At 38.5% G+C, this 19,815-nt stretch overlaps 1 protein-coding gene across 4 annotated transcripts in view; it reads left to right on the plus strand.

Annotated features, from left to right (window-relative positions):
- The window catches only part of PLG (plasminogen), a 56,334-nt gene that overhangs the window by 25,021 nt on the left and 11,498 nt on the right, over positions 1 to 19,815 (plus strand). The window contains exons 1-9 of one of the 4 annotated variants that reach the window (XM_064648993.1): positions 5,348 to 5,482; positions 8,773 to 8,908; positions 11,242 to 11,348; positions 15,714 to 15,828; positions 16,669 to 16,808; positions 17,402 to 17,522; positions 17,645 to 17,763; positions 18,694 to 18,856; positions 19,407 to 19,537. In XM_064648993.1, coding sequence (XP_064505063.1) covers positions 5,434 to 5,482; positions 8,773 to 8,908; positions 11,242 to 11,348; positions 15,714 to 15,828; positions 16,669 to 16,808; positions 17,402 to 17,522; positions 17,645 to 17,763; positions 18,694 to 18,856; positions 19,407 to 19,537 — 1,081 coding nt within the window. In that variant the 5' untranslated portion in view covers positions 5,348 to 5,433. Of the gene's footprint in view, positions 1 to 5,347; positions 5,483 to 8,772; positions 8,909 to 11,241; positions 11,349 to 15,713; positions 15,829 to 16,668; positions 16,809 to 17,401; positions 17,523 to 17,644; positions 17,764 to 18,693; positions 18,857 to 19,406; positions 19,538 to 19,815 lie in introns of those variants that run through there. The other 3 variants (XM_064648996.1, XM_064648994.1, XM_064648995.1) reach the window with 3 other exon arrangements.

A 19,815-nucleotide genomic window follows, 5' to 3' on the forward strand; every position in this document is an offset into this window, starting at 1 on the left:
TTATATAAACTGCTTGTAAACAGAGGTGTTACAGTAGGTTATACTCACATACAGAAAAACACATACATATGTGCGCACTCGCACACGCACACACGTACACATGCAATTTGCCAAAGTATTAAACTAAATCTGAAGGTAATATTCTCATCTTGCTGAAATATTGTTGAAAATCTCACTGACTCAAATGGCTTGAAGTGATCAGTTGGACAGCCTTGAATGGAGTATTAACAATAACATTTGCTGCCTTGCCCTTTTAGCATTTCATTTCGGTAAGTTTAAACTGGTTAGAACATCCTTCCTTTATGCAAGTTAATGATCCAAGAACAAGTATGGAAATAAACTGACATGTAAGTGACAAGCAGAAACTACACTTGGAAATTTCAATATACACTTTGTGTGGAAAATGGAGGTGCCTTGTTCCTCTTTTCTGAAACTGTCAGAGAAGGAGCTATAAACATTCATCTTAGTGACATTTCTAGACAGCTGATTTCATCACTAGGTGGAACCACTAGTAAACACACCACTGCAGCACAGATCTTTGTATATAACTAAGTGTGTAGAAAAAGACCAAAACAGCACCTTAGAAATACCATGCATTTGCTGGGGTCTTTGGAGGCACTTGGTCAATTATTGGGTAAAATGCAATATCTCTCCACACATTCTCTCTCTGCTTTTCTAATAGTGGAATAGTAGTTATGCTTCTTTTCTTCATTTTCTCTTCCACATCCTGCTGCCAAATATCTGCCTCATCCAAGGACTCCCCAGTAACTCCAAAGATTTTGAACAGAGTGGTCAAATGATTAAATTGTACCATTAGGTGTGAGAGAGAGGACTGAGAAGAGTTCAACATCCGTCTCTCTGCATGAACAGCAGTCACAGCTGAGTCCTGTGATTTGGAACAGCAGAGACAGGAACTGCTTGCCTGCTAAACACAAAAAAGTGTAGCCTTGACCTGCCGGGTACCAGTCTTTGAGGAGCCCGAGTGCAAACAGATACTCACTTTCTTATAGTCTGTTCCAAGAAGAAAACAGAACTAAACAGAAAAGCGGACACAGAGGTGGCATTTCAGGCCCTATGATGTGCTGCTTCTCTGTTTGTGTTGTGCAGCCCCATATGTAGGCTGTGGCTAGCACTCACAGGCAGGGTGGTGATGGCAGGAGAATAATTAAATCAAGAAAGAACAAGTTTGCATGCAGGGCATGCGCTCCCACTAACAGAAAAATGGAGTAAGTTACAGCAGATCACTGCAGTAGTTTTGAGGAACTACTTCCCAAAGCAGCGCTAGTGCTGAGCACTACATGCTGGGGCACTCAAGCAGGACTCAAAGCTGTCCACCCCATAGATCCCAGGCCCAACAGATCCCAGCCACATAGATCCCAGCCCCAATAGATCCCACAGAGTCACTCTGCTGTCTGCCATCCTTTAGCTCAGCTGTGGTTTCTCCGAAGTTCTCTATCTAGTATATGAAGAATGCTTTTACTCTCTCACCTAGCAGCGGCATGATGAAGTTGTTCCTCATGTACAAAGAGCTATAGCACACTATGTGCTAGGTGCTGGCTGCTGAACTGGGCACTATTTGTAAGTGTTTACATCTGAATTCACTCTTCAGCTGCTTGCATGTGTTTTCTCATAATCACCTCCAGTAAAGGCTGCTATCAGATTATCTGTGACATTTATGATCTTCACACCTCTGTTAAAGGCAATTGCACAGTCCCCATATTTCCAGATATTTTTTCAGTAATGCAAAAACCCAGGTGGCTAATTCTTTAGATCTTTCCACTGCTTTCTATTGCTCACTTCCTAACTTCACTGCTTCTCATATGTCTATCTGACTTTATTTTGCTGCTTTCTTATATTTGGCAGCAGCCAGAACAAATGAACGTTTCAAAGACTAAAGCTTTCACTGCTGGAAAAATATTGCCTCTGTATCTTCTTATGGTCACTGTCACTTTCTTTCCTTGGATACCTTAGTGTCTATGGCCAGAAATTGCAGAGATGAGCTTATCTACGAGGTCTTCTGCCCTCTGTGTTCTTTCATGTGCAGAGTAAGGACAGGATGTATTTTTAACTTGGCTACCTTTTCCCTTTCTGAACCCCTTCCCACCTTACCTTCAGCAGCTCCTGCTGGTAGAACCCATCCACATTATCTCTCTGGGATTACTACCCAAAGTTCCCTCTGGCTCTGTGTACCAGGGCACTTTTGTTACTTGTTCTGGTTGTGTTTGAAAATAAAGTAAAAATACCTTCCTTATTTCCCAGCTGCCCATGGATCTATGCCATGGCATTACTCTTTGGAGCAATTGCACAAGCCCATTTAGTTCATGTTCCCCCCAGTCTTGCAGATGTGCCCTTCCTTAGAGCTGCCTTTTGAGATTTTCCCTTCCTTTGAAGATTTTCAAAGGCAACTGAATCTTGCCTTTGGTCCTCTCCTCTTAGCAAGTAAGTGATATCCAAGTGGCTGTTTTCTGACATTTTCTGATTCTGAAATTTAGACAAATTATGTTTATGTGAATTTATTCAAAGAGATGTGCCCTGTACTGATGATGTTTGCAGTTTCTTTCAGGGGGGATTTTTCTGAGCTTACAGTAAATCCAATTTCAAGGGTCAACTTCTATTTAAAAAGCCTCCTACTGTTGTTTATATTTTAACCACTATGCTAACTAATGTACCCTGACTCTGAAATAAGATCTGATGAACTTCCACCTCCAGGTGGGCCTCACAGTGATCAAATAAATGAGAACAAACACCACAAGACCAGAACTGGGGAAAGATTTAGATACTGTGTGGATCTGTGAGGGAAAAGAAGAAAAAAGGAAAGGCACAAAAGGAGACAGATAAATCAACAGTTTACAAGAGATCCTTTCAAACACAATGCCTTGAGAGGTCACATCCTTGTCACAAGACAGCAGTGAGGACTGCCAGTCTGTCAGATGAAAGACACTTCTCCTGTGTTGAACTTTTCTTATGGAAAACTTACAGAATAATAATTTTTTTACCAGGAACAATTACTGACAATGTTCTCAAGTCTGGTTTTCCAGGATCAGATCCATTAAGAGAGAGATTAATAATATTTCTCCAAATCTGCATTGTCATCTTTGAAAGAAATGGCAATATAAGTTTTCTTTCCTTTCTTCAGAAATAAATCAGGAGCACCAACACCAGCATAGGTGCATTTTAGTCAGATTCGAGGAAATAAGGTTGAGAGAAGTATCAGAACTAAGCCTAAAAGTGGCAACTGCTATAGGCTATAAGGAAGGAGTATAGGCTCTGAAGGAGTATAGGCTAAGAGTTTGCTTACATAATGTGTGCAGATTTTCCCAAACTATCCTAGACATGTGTTAACAAACCTTCGGCTACCACAATTAGCTTCTTTGGTTTTGAAAACCAGTAAAAAAAGCTGATCTGATTAAAATCTCTAATTCATAGCATTTGTCAATGAGTTTTACAAACTCAGTTAAGACTCAAGGCTTCTCAAACCTCTCCCATGTAGGAGAAACGGCTGCACTCATCTACTTATGTAACTTTTTTCTTAGACTTTAACGACCAGATGTGCATCATAACACAGTAACCCAACAAATATCTCAGTGGAAATGGAGGTTACAGAAGCATGGGGAAGATGCCAGAGATGCTGAGGAGGGCAGAGTTGAGCAGAAAATAAATTTTGTATTGGAATAAGGGGAAAACCACTATCTGATAATATCTGATGGGAAGGAGGCACGAGGATTGGCGAGCAGATGCTGTCTGTGGCTGTGGAGAAACAGTGGCAAAGGTATAGAGCAGGAGAGAGGGAAACCAGGACTTAGAGGAAGAGTTGAAAACAGGGTTAAGATTGTTAAAAACATGTGGGGCTAAAACAGACTTGAATAGCTCTCAAAAGCCTGCTTACTAGTGAAGCCTATTTTGTATTCTGCTTCTTCATTTTATCCTTTCCCTATGAGCAATTGTTCCTAAAACCTGATAAACCTAATCCCACATATAATTGCACTATATCTGACCCATTCTCTCTGTCACACTTCTCGTGTTTCCCTGAGCTGAGTCCAGCTCCCTTCAGCTCCTCTCTTGGGTCCATCTGCTTTGTTTCCCTGGACTAACATTAGTGGTATCCCAAGCCTCTACAGATATACCATGTTTTGCCATTGTTTACATGTTGCATTGATACAGATTCAATCACAGAAGACAACCAAATAACATAGTATTACAGTACCCTACAGGAGAAAAATAGCACAGGACCACAAGCAGGATGAGCTCTAGATTTTTCACATAATCTGTAAAATAAAAGCTAATCTGGTTCTCATACTAGAATGACTCTCTCACATATTTACTCCTGCACTCCTAATTTTATCCCAAGCCCTCAATACAATGTAATTTCTACTTAAAGCAAACAGGATGACAAGGAAGTGGATAGCCTTATTAGTTTTTAGAAGGAACTCATGATTCTGTGAACTTTTGGCCTTCAATTGCAGAAGACTGAATTGCATGAGCCAGCAGTGCCCATTCAAGTCTGCTTTCCTTGTTCAGTATTCATCCTGCTCCTGCCCCTGGTGAGTCATTAGCACATTTGACTCAATAAGTTGTTTTGAAGCAACACCAGTGAGCTAACCTGCAAGAGAAGCCAAGAAATGGTGCTGCAGTGCAACTCTCCCAAGGTAAAGGCCACTTAGGAAACATAGAGTGAGCTGATGTTGAAATCAGGATAACACACAGATGAGCAAAGTCTAACACCCTCACTGGATGAGTTTGTACATGCAGCGTGAGGTTAGATGTCTGATAAGGAAGAACACTAAATTGTTATTCATGGCTCTTACAGCTAATATTTAAGATTTAGAGTCAACTCTTAAACCTAAAGATTAACTAAAATGAAAATTAAGTCCTATTCCAAACAGAAATAAATAAGTCTGGGTCAGGAAGACATAGTAGAGAAGAAATTATTTAATAAACAAGTACAATTAAACTATTTTACAGAGTTACTATTATCTAGATTTTATAATAATGCTTACCCTGAGATTAAATAGAAGTTGCTCCTTATAAAGCAATACAGGTATGCATGGCTGAACTTACTATTGGGACTCTAGTGTCAAGAGAAATTCAAATTTTGCCTGGACACATGATTTCCCATGCTTTCCATCAACATTATTTCTGTCTTTTCTCTAGCATAGAAAGACCTAACCATTTGAGAACAAAAAATATCCTGCAAAACAAGAAAGTGCCTTTGCATTTGATAGCATCCAGTAGAAATGATTGGATCTGATTTGGTAATCCATGCAATTCAAGGTTGTTTGAATGGCCACATCATGGCAAGGGGGGAACAGCATGGGAGAATGATTAACTTAATCCTCCTGCCTTGTTTATTTGATGCTGCCTCACTTCAGTGCAAGTCAATAAAACTTTGTGCACTGACACACACAACTTCCAGCACCCGTCAGCGGGGCCAAAATGAGGATTAGCAAAGCTGCCTTTCTCTTTCTGTTCTTGCTCAGCTCAGGTAAGAGTCCTTTGCCTTCTCCTTGCCTAGGTGAGACTGGGACCTAAACACTTGCGAGTTCCATGTGGTGAAGGTAGGTCTCCAAATCCCTGCATCACAATTTCCCTGGATGATGACAGATTCAGGACTTGCTGGCCAGCAAAAGCTGCTGCTCAACAGAATGAGAGCTGTGGTTGTTCCGGGTTGTATTTGTTAGAGACATCAGAAGAGCAGCAGCCTTGGTGTCTCCATTGGGAACTAGTGGCTCTCTGCAAAACTGCCCCATGGCCAGAGATGGGGGCACCCTTGGGAAGCAGCCTGTGAAAGGCTTCTACAAAGACATGGCTGTAATTGGTTTCAGCAGCCTTTTATCTTAGATTTGGGGTTTTTTCTCTTTTATTGCTAGGTACTGTGATCCTTATTTTGATTGTTTTAAAGTTTGCTAATGCTTGTGCAAAAGAGAATCACAAAGAAAAGGAAAAATTCCTCTACACACTGCAATTTCATTCTTTTTCATAGCCACAATCTTAACAGGAAATTTTTCATTTCATGTGATAGGGAGGCCAAAATCTGGTCAGCATTAGTTTTTGAAGTATTTTAAGTGCAAAAAGATATTTTGTGGAAGATAGTAGAAAAAGATTTATAACACACAAGAACTGAATAGTACTCTTTGTATGTGTGTGTATATATATATATATATATATGGATTTCATAGATTGCAAATCTTGCAGAAATTTCAAATATAAATATTCTTTGTCCTGAAAACCTTGAACTCTAAGGAACTATGAGATTAAAAAAACACATCTTTTTTCAGGTATCCATATAACCACACTGTTGTGGTTGCAATAAAAAAATATAGTTATGAGTGTGCCGATGCATATAAAAAGACTCAATAAAATAAACAAGTATTTTACATATGTAGTTATAAAATGTTTAAAAAGGTAACAATTGGGAAAAGGTATGCATATATTTTATCTAGAAATATTAGAGGCATAGCCCAGCATAAAACCCTCTGGCTGTTTTTTAATTTTAAGAATTATCAACTTAGTTTAAATTTGAGTTTCTAAGCATTGTTTTTGCAGAACAGCCTCAGTCAAATCAAATACCCTTTTCAAATAAATAATAACTTTATATGGAGGGAGTAATATAGAATTTAGACTTTTATGTGTAATACTACGCTTTTGATAAAGGACTTGCAAATCCTTTATCAAGTGGCAGTAAATATTTGCATTTCTGAAAAAGATAATAATACATCTTCTGGAGACTTTAAAATTTCATAGACATAGGAAAAATAATAGCAAGAAAATTTATTGCACATTTATGCAGATTGCATGTTTTCCTTTTTTTTCTTAAAATATTATGCTCTTCCACATAAATATAGCAGAAAAGGGGAGAAATATTTTTATTAATCAAATCAATTATGATCCTGTCAATATTTCTAAAAGCAAATGCTGTAATAATAATGGAAATATTATTGCAAAATGTCAAAACAGAACAGAAATAGGGTTGCATGGAAGCTGTACCATAATAGGAATCCTTTACTTGTTTTTCTCTTCCTTGTGGAGAGCATTGCAGCATCCCTATGATATTGTTTTAACCTAGTTTAATGCTTTCTCTCAAAACTAATTTCTTCTTAATGTTTTTGTTTTTAAATAACTAGTGGAATCAATGATTCCTCTGCCTGTCACATGAAATTTCAGTGTATTCTTTTATTTTTCAGCAGCTATCCTTTTATTCCATCCATACTGTTAAACTAACTGTCAAATCTTAGGGCCAAACTCTTCCCTAGTCTACATGCAGAAAAAAACACTCAGTAATTTCTCTGTTTTTGCAGTGGTATGAGAGGAAGCATAATTTGTCTTGTATCCCTATTTTATCAGCTCCGGCTTGTAAGTGCAAAATGATCTTTAAGAAAACACTCAACTGCAGGCTGTGCTATCTCTCAGGTGAAGGAATTTGATACTGGGAGGCTCATGAGCCTGCTTCGCTCTACAAGAATGTTCTTGGGAAAGGGAGGAGCTGTTGCCTTTCCCAGCTGGAAAGACCCAGTGGAGCCCCTGGTCACAGGCCATGGGTATGAGTGGGACAAGGAGGCCTTTTGTCCCTCCTGCTGGCATTGGGCTATGGCTGAGACAGACAGGGGTCAGAAAAAATATAGAGAAGAAAGAAGTTCTTCTCTGCAGTATGGCTGTTATGTATGAGAGGGCAGTCGTGGTCTGGTTCATTCCTTGTATGCCTTTTATGCCTTTTATTCAGCAATTGCATAAAGCCAGGCACAAAAGCATAGCTCAGGACTCAGATGTGCTGCAAAGACCATTGGCCATCTGTCTGTTTGGGGTTGAAACCATGCAGAACACGTAACTCCCAGAGCCAAACATTTGTCAGAAGAGTCGTTTGCTCATCTGATAAAAAAACTGTAAAAATCACAGGACTCATGCAAGTCTGTGGGCCTGCAGCTGGAAATCATTAAAGTCACAGTGCTGTGTACTAAGGATTCTGAACTAAGCGTTCAGACATCACATAGCTGTAACAGGGAAAGAAAATACTAAGTGGAGAAATCCTTTATAAGGAGGACTGTACCTGAACATTTTTTTGAGTTTAGCATTAAACATAGCTGTACATTTTAGTATCCTATGTATTTCACACACAGCTGTAGCCCAGAAGTTGTTGGATGAATTTATTCACCAGTTTAATATCTTGTGTTAATTCATTGCAATGGAGGACAACAGCTGCTACCTTGATTATTAAGTAAATTCAATACAGGGTTACTACAAAAATTACAAACTGAACATCTGATAATTCCAGTGACCAAGGAGTAAGAGCTTTGCAAGAGTAAGAGCCTTCAAAAAGAGATGACTCATAAAAGTGAAGTCATTCTGAGTAGGTAGATACCAGCAACAGACACGCATTGTTTCACGTCTTTCTTGAGTCCCATTTCTCCACTTTCTCCAAAGTATGTGTGGCCAATACTTTCTTTTTGCAACACCTCACTTTTTTTTGCTCCTTGGGTCGCCTTCTGTGTTCCCATCACTTTATACCCTAGGTTTGTGGTACTTGTTATGACTTTCACAATGATACAAAGCACTGTTCAAGACACTTCTCTATTCCTCCTTACATCGGGTTTTCAGCGATGCTACCCTTTACCATACCAGGAAGGCAAGATTTATCCATATTTTTTCACCATTAAGCAAATTATTCCAGCAAATAAATGATGATGTTACACAACTAGTTAACAAAAAATTTAACATGACAGTTTGAAATAAATCATGTCAGCATTAACAAGTTCACTCTTCCTTTCTTTTTCCTTTTAGTGCAAGGAAGCATCCTAGACCACTATGTGAGAACAGAGGGAGCTTGGCTGCTCAACCCAATGAAGCAAATTTACAAGACAAATAGCGAGGAAGAATGTGCAGAGCAATGTGAAAATGAAAATAAGTTTACTTGCAGGTAATTTGCATGGGTTCCCACATATATCTTGCATTGCAGATGATGGAGCAATCTGCCTTATTTACCACCAGTTTGAACTTTCAAGGGATTTCTTAGGAGTATGCGTGTTTGAGGTTTGCCGGAAAAACAAAATATGTATACAAATAGAATGCCTGGGACATATGGATGAAGACTGCAGAAACAGAGATATTAATAAAATTATGTTGAATTTTTATTGAAAAACTTTATGATGTCTTGTCGTACAGCTTGGCACACTGAAAACCAACTTAACATGGTTTTATCAAGACTCTTGTGCTCCTTGTGCAATGAAGAGTCATAATTAGTTTCTCAGACATTTAGGGCAGAAATAATAGCAATAATAGCACTGCTTATGTTCATTGCATTACCTATCTTGCAGATAAATCCATTATTCTGACTTTTACTAGAATTTGGATTTACATACTATAAGGAAGAAATAGACACCTAAACCTTAATGATCCTAAACTCTACTTCCAGCCAAGCTCTCTCTCTGCACTTGCATTTAACCAGGCTCAGGGGGCAGGAAAGCACAAAAGGTGTTGACCAGTCTGAACCATTGGCCTTTGCTCAGGCTCCTGCCCTAGCGGAAACTATTGCTCTGAGTCTAAGGCTGTACCAAAGCCTCAGAGCCCATTAAGCTCCAGCAGTATAGCCAGAAACTGGAGCAGTGAGGAGAGATACCCATTACTGCAGTGGGAGGCATACGGGGCAGGGGGGTTTTCTCTTCCAATTTTCATGAGTTCTTGATTTACTGCTTCTGCAGCACACCTTTTGAACTTAGCAGACTGACTGTCTGCAGGGCTGTTTCCAGCACTTGGTTCTCCTTGGGGCTTTTATTCAAGGCAGGTATACCTGCTGACTTTTTAAATGTGCTGTATAACTTTGTGTTTTAAATCAAAAGGGAAAATGAGACTTAAAGAGGTATAACGCTGAAGGATGACAGCAGTTTGCTGGCTGTGCGAAGTACCACCCGTTCTCTTTGATTCAGTTTCCCCTCTCTGAAAACCAGAGAGGGCAGAGCTTCAGTAGCACATGGCTCAGGAGGGTAGGGAGGAAGGCAGAGAGGGCAAGTCTATATATTTACATTATGTATTTACAGTTTTCAGGGGATTGTTTTTCCTTTTGAAGCATATTCAGACACAGTATCATTCCTTAGCTTCTGCCTTGGATCTGAGCCTACCATCACCTGACACTGGAGTAACATCATGTTATTGCCTCCCTAGTAATTAATTATGTGAGATGTATTACAATCAAGCAAGAACAAGAGCTATCTGGCAGGAAAGAGTATGTGGGAAGAAAGGTAAATGTTAGGCAGAGTGTTCAGACCAGACCAGCACTACAGTGTTCTCCCAACAGTGCTTCAGAGCAATCAGTTAGGATCAATACTTCAGACTTGTTATCCCACCTCAGTAGTGGGTTGGGCCATGCTCGTTAACTCCATCCCTACTTACAGATTTAACATTACTGATAGCTGGGTTTTATTAGGGGTAACAGCCTCCGGTGTAGTTTTGATGCAGGACAACCAGCCCTACCCAGAAAACTCATGAACATGGTTGTCAGCAATAAGTCCAGATGTGAACCCTCTCCTGTGGGGAGAGGCTGTGTGAATTTGCAAGTACAGACAGACTGGGGCCATGCCAGCTGGTTGCAGGGCTACAGAATGTGCTTTGTCAGTATTTGCCTTCCTAGTATAGACCAACTCAGGGAATGCCATGCTGCTATTGCATGTTTTTGGGTTCAGAAAAGCCACCTCTAGGAATTACTTAGCTTATCAGGAGGTTTCCTTAGATGATCCTGTAAAGGTTACACCATCTGCTCCAGTTCTGCATACTTGCAGCCAAGGCACTGGCTGAAAAGACAAATGGCTGTGTCTTACGAAGGGCTTACGTTGCTTCATGTATGGTGATTCAGAACAGTTATCACAAGATAATTTAAGGTCTCGGATTGTTGTGTTTTACCTGCTCCTTGGTAACTGCTGCATATTGTATGTAGAATGTCTCACTCCTTGAATGACCACTAATTTTTTTTAAATAAAGTCCATGTGCCTTATGCATATATTCCCTTTATTCCTTGTTATAATTTGTTCTTGTAGTTCTCTTTCAACCTAAGTTTGATATGAACACTTAGGAATCAAAATCACCACTGAAAATGTGAGCTGCATTACTCAGCAATTTGAAAACCACACTTGATCTTAAATATTACTGAACTGTAGTGCTTGCTAAAATGATAACTGAATACTCAAAAAGGTGTTCAGGAAAATAAGCATATATTCAGTTACTGTTTCTTATATTGCTCTCTCCTCTTAATTCCAACAGGGCCTTCTTATTTACCAGTAAAGACCAGCAGTGTTTAACATTGTCTGAGAACACCAAAACAGCAATGATATTCAGAAGAACGAATGCAGTTCTTTACGAAAAAAGAAGTATGTCTATGTATTTTTATATTGTTTCCCTGAGATATGCTTTTGTAGGGACTCATGTAACGCTTGTGTAAATGGGGGCTAAGCCTTCACTGGGTCAGATGAAGTGTGTAGGTCAGCCCGTACCTCACACCTGGGATTTGTTGCATTGCTGGTATAACAATGGTACAGATTTTTTTGTTTCCCCAGATTAGTGCTCCACCATCTTTCCCACTCCCTAAATCCTAGGGTTCACAAGCAGAAAAGAGCACTATTGCTTTGGGAATGCAGAAGGTGCTGGGATAATGGAAATGCTTAGGAGTACCTTCTCTCCTCTTCTTTTGAACCAGCCAATAACCCATGTCTGCATCTTCTGTATCTCTGCTGAGGGGACTAGGAGAAGCTACTTCTGTTGGCAGTGGTTCCTGATACAGACCTTTGCCCACAGAAAAACTGATGGAAGCTACCAAATAATTTCTTTTGTATCACTACAGAAAATTCACAGTTTATTTGGATGGGACTCAAATCAACTTTGTTTTAGTTTTTAAGAAGTATTAGAGTGTTAACTGTGCTTCAGATAAAAATGATCTATTTTTATAATATTTTCATATTGTTATATGATGTTTGTACTCTTCAGTTAATGAATTTGGTGGCATTTTTGCCCTAATCTTATTTTTATGGCATAATTAAATGACATGGTGAATTTTTGTATTCCACTTTTAGACATATTTTATTGATGATCATCTTTGTCATAGATGAGGGTTATTTGATAGAAATGTCTATCAAATAGCATGTCTATCAAATGTCTATCAGATGTCTATCAGATAGCATTAGTCTCTAATGCTTTCTGATAATAGGAAGTCTGTCTCTAAGAAATGGCAGCTATCCAATTTTTTTCCCCTTTTAAAAATGTATCACCTTACACCAAATGCAGAAAAAACATTGAGATTTAAGACTACTTTTTAATTACATGATCAAGCATGGAGCTCTTGCTATATACAGGCAATAAGGAATGTGATTTATTTTTAATGTAGCAGAAGTTCCATTGTGTTGTTCTTTGATGTTAGTAATACACAAAGGAGAAAAGACCTCCTTAGCGATCATTCAGATGTAAGATAATGTGGTGAATTTTGAATAGAGTCAAAGTTTCTGTGTTAGGTGGATTCGTGAACATTGTCTTTGGCCATTTGCTGATTCATAACTTTAAAAAAATATTAATGCATTTGAGAATATTCAGAAATTGGAAACAATATTATCTATCAAATATTGGACTACAACAAAAAAAGGCACACAAAAAGCTAAAACAAACCAGGTTCTCAGCTGCTGCAAATTATGCAGTTGTTTTGATAGACCAATTTTTAACCAAAAGTCAAGAATTACAATAACTGGAAGGTAAACTGCATCTTTACTTCTCTGATGACCTGCAAAGACTTGTATGATAAGATAATGTTACGTGTATAGCACCTGAAAGAAGTTTTTAGATAGAAGTTCAGTAGCTTTAACTGGATTGCATCTTAACATACAAATGAGATCTTGTTCAGACCTTGTGGATATAAGGAAAGTAATTTTTCACAGAAAAGGAGGATAAACAGTAGACCACATTGCCCAGAGAGGCTGGGGAGCCTTCAGCCTTTCTTATATTTACTGGACAAAGCTCTGAGCGATCTCATCCAGCTCAGAAGCTGGCCGTGCTTTTTATGGGGGTTTGCACCAAAGATGACTGAGGGTCTTTTTCAACCTCATATTTTCTGAAGCCTACGGCCAGCTGCATTTTTTCTTCATATATATGTAACTGAACAGGTAATTTAATGATTAGAAGATAACATTTTTTATTATATTCAGAAACAGGTGGGAATTTCAACAAATCAAATAATGCTAAGAAATCTTCTGCAGTTCCTATTGCAGAAGGAAAATGGAACAGATTAATTGTCAAGTAACAAAGTTAAAAGACTGAATGAGTAACTTACATCTAAACAATCATATTGGTTTTGCTTACTGTGAGGATCTGAACTGTGATTTTGGTTTATTTTTGAAACATCCCTTGCATTTACTGAGGCTAGAACTGGTCCTGTAATATTCAGGGAGGATTTCTTACTACATTTTTTGACATAGACCTTTAGTTTCTTGAAAAACAGAACCCCACCAGTAAAAGTGTGAAAAACTGTTGTTCGATGTGACCAAAATGTCCGAAAATTCCACCCCTACCTACAGAAACCAAAATATGGACCTTGGTATCATGAATATCAACAACACAGCCTATTGTGTATGTGTCAGATGGTTTCTCTGTTGCTCCTCTTTTTGTTTGCAGAGAGTCTCAAATAATTATGTGTCCATTCTAATGATAACATCCATTTAATCTATTGTTACAGAACAGAATGGAAAAGGTAGCTTTTACCTAGGCAGATCACATCACTGTCTCCTGAGGCTGCTGCTGTCCTGATACTACAAGGAAATTCCTTTCATAGGTCCAGATGCTTTTGCGATATTATTGCTGAAACCAAGAGTATTTTTTCAGTTGAAGCAATCACTCAAGGAGACCTAGTTGCTATTTATCAATGCATTCAAAGGAGAGGATGACAATTAGTGTAAAACGGACAGTTTTAAAAGTTAATTTTTCTATGGTATGTACTATAAAAGAGAAAGTTAACTTCATCTGACTTATAGAAAAAAGAATAGAAGATGCATTGGGAATTGTTATCTACATATCTGTTTGTAAATAGTTAACCCAAGGGACATGGGTTGAGCTTGGGGATCAAAGTTAGTCATTTGTCATCAGACAGAAAAGGCCCTAAAGGTTATATAAATGGTCAAAAGTTTACACAAACAAAGAGAGTCAGCACTTGACCAATTCAATGTTCAGTAATTGAGGGGTTTAATGTTATTTTATTGCAAAATTGTTTGAGGGATCCAAAAGACTTCCAGCTAAAGTTTCTAGAGTAAACTCTCCCCTGTGTATACATTGAAATAAAAGCATGACCAAAGGTACATCTCTAAATCCAAATCTAATCTACTTACTGACCCTTGGAAAAGCTAGACTTAATTTCAAATTCAAATATTCATTCTTTTCACTCTAGACAAGACAGGTCTGTCTAAAATGGCATTATTTCTCCAGATTTCTGTTAATATGCTTGTTATGTCAGCTTTGTTACAACTTTGATGCTGAGAAAAACTGTTGCAAAACTGGGTCTCCACAAGTATTTTATTTGGACACTTCCTAAAGACATTGAGACAAAACAGATCACAACCTAAAAGATAGATTTCTTCATTAGGGAAATGTTAAATGAGTTTCCTGCTTAGTTTTCCAACCCAGAGGATGTGTTGCCTAACAGTGACTGACCCTGACCTGCAGATACAGAAGCTCTGAGGGAATATGCCAAGATCCGAATTCCTTCCTGAGTGAAAGACATGGGCTTTGCAGCCATCTCTCCCCTTCCAGTCACCAGCTCTATGCTGGGACAGGTGATGTTCAGTCCTCCCAGGAAAATCTTAGAGGCTGGGGTCATGGTTGCTCCCACCTCCCAGGGAAAAAAATTACAATGTTAGACTCTCAGTTCTTATTTAATTTAATGATTATTAATTTAAAATAATTTAATGTTTTAAGGCTACTAACACAGACTCCAGACTTATTCAGCACTAAAATTCCCCTTGTCTTATACAGAGACGGGATTTCATTGCTAATTCTTTCAGTTCTTATTTTTCTTTTTTTCATGAAGGTACTATTAAGTTCCAAAATATAAGACTGAAAAAGTACATATATCTTATGCACTTTCAACCAACTATCCATTTTATACTGTACAGGAGAGAGTCCTTTTTTCAGAATTAATTCAATCTCATTCATCACATGGTGAACTTTAATGAAAAAAATGTCATCTGAATTTATATGAACTTTAAAAAAATTGCTTATTTAAACTGGTAAAGTAGTATGTGTGAATCTGTGAATCTGTTTTGTGATCTTCAGCTGAATTCAGGTGACTCTGTTTAAAGGTTTGATTTCAATTACTGTGCATAACCATAGCAACATCATAGGAGGTAAGAAAAAGAGAATGTTTCTATTTTCTTATAGTGCCTATTTAAATGTTAAAAGCATATTTTATTATTTAAACCTACTATAGCATGTTTCCAAAATAACCAGGTTGTGTTACACTTATTTCTCTGGAATTCTGACATGCAAGATTTTGCTTTCCCATAAATTTTTCAGTCCCAATTAGTACAATTTAGGCATCAGATAACTAGTAGGTTTTTATAATGTGAATTATTTTTGACAGCATAAGAAAGTCAAAATATGACTAAATGTATTTAAATATATTAACATGAAAATGGGGGGGGGTTATATGCTATAATCCAATGGACATGTCCTGATACTGATTAAATAAGCACATATCATTTCAGTTTATCTTCTAGAATGCAAGGAGGGAAAAGGAGTGGATTACAGAGGAACAGAAGCCAAAACTCAGAAAGGTGTGCGATGCCAGAAGTGGGCTGATAATTCCCCACATAAACCAAAGTAAGGCCTTTTAATATCTGTTTATATATTTTTCTGAAATGTTGTTAAGCCATGCATATGTGCTAATTAGTCTTGTAAGCAATTTGTTTGGTATTAGAAATCTTCTTATAAAATATTTTTGTACCTATCTAGAATAAGATATTTCTCTAATCTGAGTTGTAACTCAGAGACCTCCAAGTGGTGCTACATGATCAATAGAGACATTGTCAGCCTTGGCAGTTGCATTTAAATTTTGTGGTCCTTACATGAGCAAAATACCAGATAGGTGAGCATGTGGTTCTGCTGAAATAAGAATTTTCCATTAATCTCACCAGGACTTCTCTCTTGGCCATAGGTATAACATGTGGCAGATGGGATAGAAGTACATAATTTTACCAGTGAATCCACAATTAACAGGGTAGTATTTCTTGTATTTAATGAAAAACACCTAATTTGGTTTATTTAGTAACCTTCTATTCAGAATTTATAGTATTCAGACTACAGAGGACTCTCACATTCAGCAAATATCTTCTCCTTGCATCTCCCAGGGAACATGTCCCAGAGGAAACTATTCGCTACACGCTACATGGTATCTCGACTGAGCAGTAATTGCTGGAAACCAAATAGTTAAAGTAAATGCAAGTATTAAAGACATGACTGGCCTTAGAGCCGCTGTATTTCCTGAGGTCTATTGCTATGACACTTCTAACTCTTCAGCAATGGCACACATTAACAATTAAGAGACCTCTAAACACCAAGATCTACAAAACAGTCCTCAGATAAAGATTTAGTTTTTAGAGTTGTCAGCTGAAGAATTGGGACACTTGCCTTATTCTGTAATCCCATTTAATTCTGTTCCAGTTATACCCCTGAAAAGTATCCCAATGCAGGACTGGAAGAAAACTACTGCAGAAATCCTGATAACGACGAAAAGGGACCCTGGTGTTACACAACAGACCCTGATACCAGATTTGATTACTGTAACATCCCTGAGTGTGAAGGTCAGAGTACACATACTAACTTCTTTCCATTTTTGCAAGATGTGTTTTCAAGAATGTGAAGTTACTCAGATACTTTTAGTTTTAATTGAATATTTGTTCCAAACTTGAGTTTAGTTCAAACTGAAACTTTCCAAAGACATTTTCAACACCAAGAAGGAAGATATCAAAAGACTCTCAAAATAGCTATTCAAAATCTTTTTTTTCCCTAGATAAAAAATTGGTATATGAGTATATTCACATATCATAGTCTTAGAATTCAACCACATGACAATTGCTAGTGCAAAACTCAACAAAACATGACAGTAGCAAGACACAGATTTTAAAATACCACTTAGTAGTTTAAATTCAGCTCTTTTAAAAACTATAGTCTATTATGTTGGCTTTTTTAAATGAAGAACTATAAATGTAATCAACTAGCTAAAGGCATTTTACCAAGGAAAATAAGCTTTTAATTTTCAAAAAAAAAGACTGTCCTTCAGCTTTGTGCTCTGCTCAGGCTCTTGAGCTTCATGTCAGATGAGTATGACTGTTTATGGACCAATTCCTCCAGGGCTTTCTGTCTCTCTTGCTCTCATTCTGCATTGTTCCTACAGTAGAGTGCATGCACTGCAGTGGAGAAAACTATCATGGAGTAGTTTCAACAACAGAGTCTGGGCTTGAGTGCCAGCGCTGGGACTCCCAGAAACCTCACTCTCATGGATACCTCCCAGAAAAGTGAGTCTGATTCTGTGATGGCCTATTTATTGTCCATAGTGGTCTGAAGGCCACCCTGAACCTGACAGAATAATTGTTACAGCCATTAGTGACATATCTTAAAACTTATTTTTCCTGTTCAGTTTTCCAGAGAAGGATCTAAAGATGAATTATTGCCGTAATCCCGATGGTGAACCTCGGCCCTGGTGTTTCACTACCAGCCCAACTAAACGCTGGGAATATTGTGACATTCCTCGTTGCAGTGAGTCTGACTTCTAGACTTGTAGACACAATGACATCTAGATACAAAGAAATCTAGACAGCTTCGAATCAGGGTGGTGCAAGGACCTAGAACAAACAGAAGAGGCCCAAAGATAAAGGAAAGAATAAAAGACTGCTGAATTTTCTCCGCAGTGAATTCTTTCAGTGAATTAATCACCTTGAAATGAACCTTTGATAGCTCTTTTGCGGCTAGACTTTTTTGTTAGAGGTATTTCTAATGGTTTTGCATGGTCACATTTCCCTTCCTTGATGTGTTTTTCCATGACCAGGCATTTCAGCAGTTCTGGTGTTTCTTCTTGGTATTCCGCTTTTCAACAGCTTCACTCTTCCTGAAAATCCTTTGGCTTCTGTTTTGCTCTTCCAAATCAATTCTCCACCTTTTCAGTTCTCTTTTTCCCTAAAGGCCTGTGGCTTGCCATGATACTTTTCCTTGGGACTTCTCACCAGACCTGATCCTTTCTGTCTCTCACTACTTAAGAGTACTTCTCTTTTACATCTGTACCTACACCTGTATGTATCACTGATGGGCCTGCCCCTTTCACCCCAGTTTTCTTCACAGTATTACCACTTGCTTACTTTCCAGCTGTGTTCTGATGGGGCTGCTGGTACTTTTATATCCTGGCTTTTGTATCCTGTAATGTATCTGGCTCCTGTAAAGGGGCAGATGCAAATGGTCTTCTGGTCACTGGACGGCTTGTGAAGAAGTTAAATGGGAGAATGAAAAGTTGAGAAATATATCTTTAGATCTTTTCTCTGCCTTTTGGGCTTTTCAAATATTATGATATTTAAACCTGCAAAGAAAGCTAAAAAGCCCATGTAATTATAAAGTTCGAAGTGTTTTGGTTAGTTGCTTTGGGTTTTTTGCTGTCTAGAAGGCACTGATTAATTTTAGTTCATTTTTCTGTAATAGCAACACCCCCACCAGTTCCTCCACCAGGACGTCAGTGTCTATCAGGAAGAGGAGAAGATTATCGAGGCACAATAGCTGTTACTGAATCTGGAAATACCTGTCAGCGGTGGAGTTCTCAATCTCCCCACAGACATGCTCGCACTCCAGAAAACTATCCCTGCAAGTAAGTGAAACCTCTCCGTTATTCAGTGTCTATGAGAAATACCAAGGCACAGAATTACTTCAGTTTTCTTCACCTATATTGCAAAGCTCTTCAGTTACACCCGCATTCATCACCTACTGGATCTCATATTTTCGAAATTTTTGCACATTTCTTTTTATTCACTTTGTTCTTGGGTATTAGTGTCTCCTTTTCTGACTTTCAAACTCTGCTTGATCGACTTTTTTCCCTGCTCAGGTGAAGCACTGTGGAGTACAGTTACAATTATGATATTTGCTTGGGACTAGATTTTTTCCCACTGTGTTCCTGCTGTGCTGCTCTTGGCCTCAAAGTACTACAATATCTTAATTCATCCATCAGTCTAGCAGGTGTCTGGTTTAGCACACCCAAAATTGCAATTATTTGTATAGCAGATGGCATCAGTAAATGACAGCAGCAATTACCCACTAGTAAATACAACAGTAAACTGGGATGCAAGGAGCATTCTCCTTTTGTTCATAAACTTTGATAGATCTTTGTGAGAGACCTTTGTTAGCCAGGTTTCCTGTTTCAGGGGTCTAGATGAAAACTACTGCAGAAACCCCGATGGTGAGAAGATGCCATGGTGTTACACCACCAACAGAACTGCCCGGTGGGAATATTGCAGCATCCCCTCCTGTGATGGGACAGAGCCAGAGACCCCTGGTAAGAACAGGAGACAACCAGAAGTGAAGGGTCATCGTGGTTTATTTTGAGAAATCTTGGGTGACTCTGCTCAGTTGTGTTATTGCTGTCACTGCCAGCATTGCCATGGATCAGTTGAACACCTGGGTCTGATGTGGAGCCCGGGCCAGTGTATTCAGTCTGGTGGTAAAGTGCAGAAGGTTTTGAGTCACCTACTGACCCAGATCAGGAAAAATTGCAGTAACAGAAGTCTTTTCATTTTATCAAGCAAGGATTACCTTCACCTCTAAATTTTTAAA

Source organism: Pseudopipra pipra, chromosome 3 (assembly GCF_036250125.1).
Source record: "Pseudopipra pipra isolate bDixPip1 chromosome 3, bDixPip1.hap1, whole genome shotgun sequence".
Classification (NCBI taxonomy): domain Eukaryota; kingdom Metazoa; phylum Chordata; class Aves; order Passeriformes; family Pipridae; genus Pseudopipra; species Pseudopipra pipra.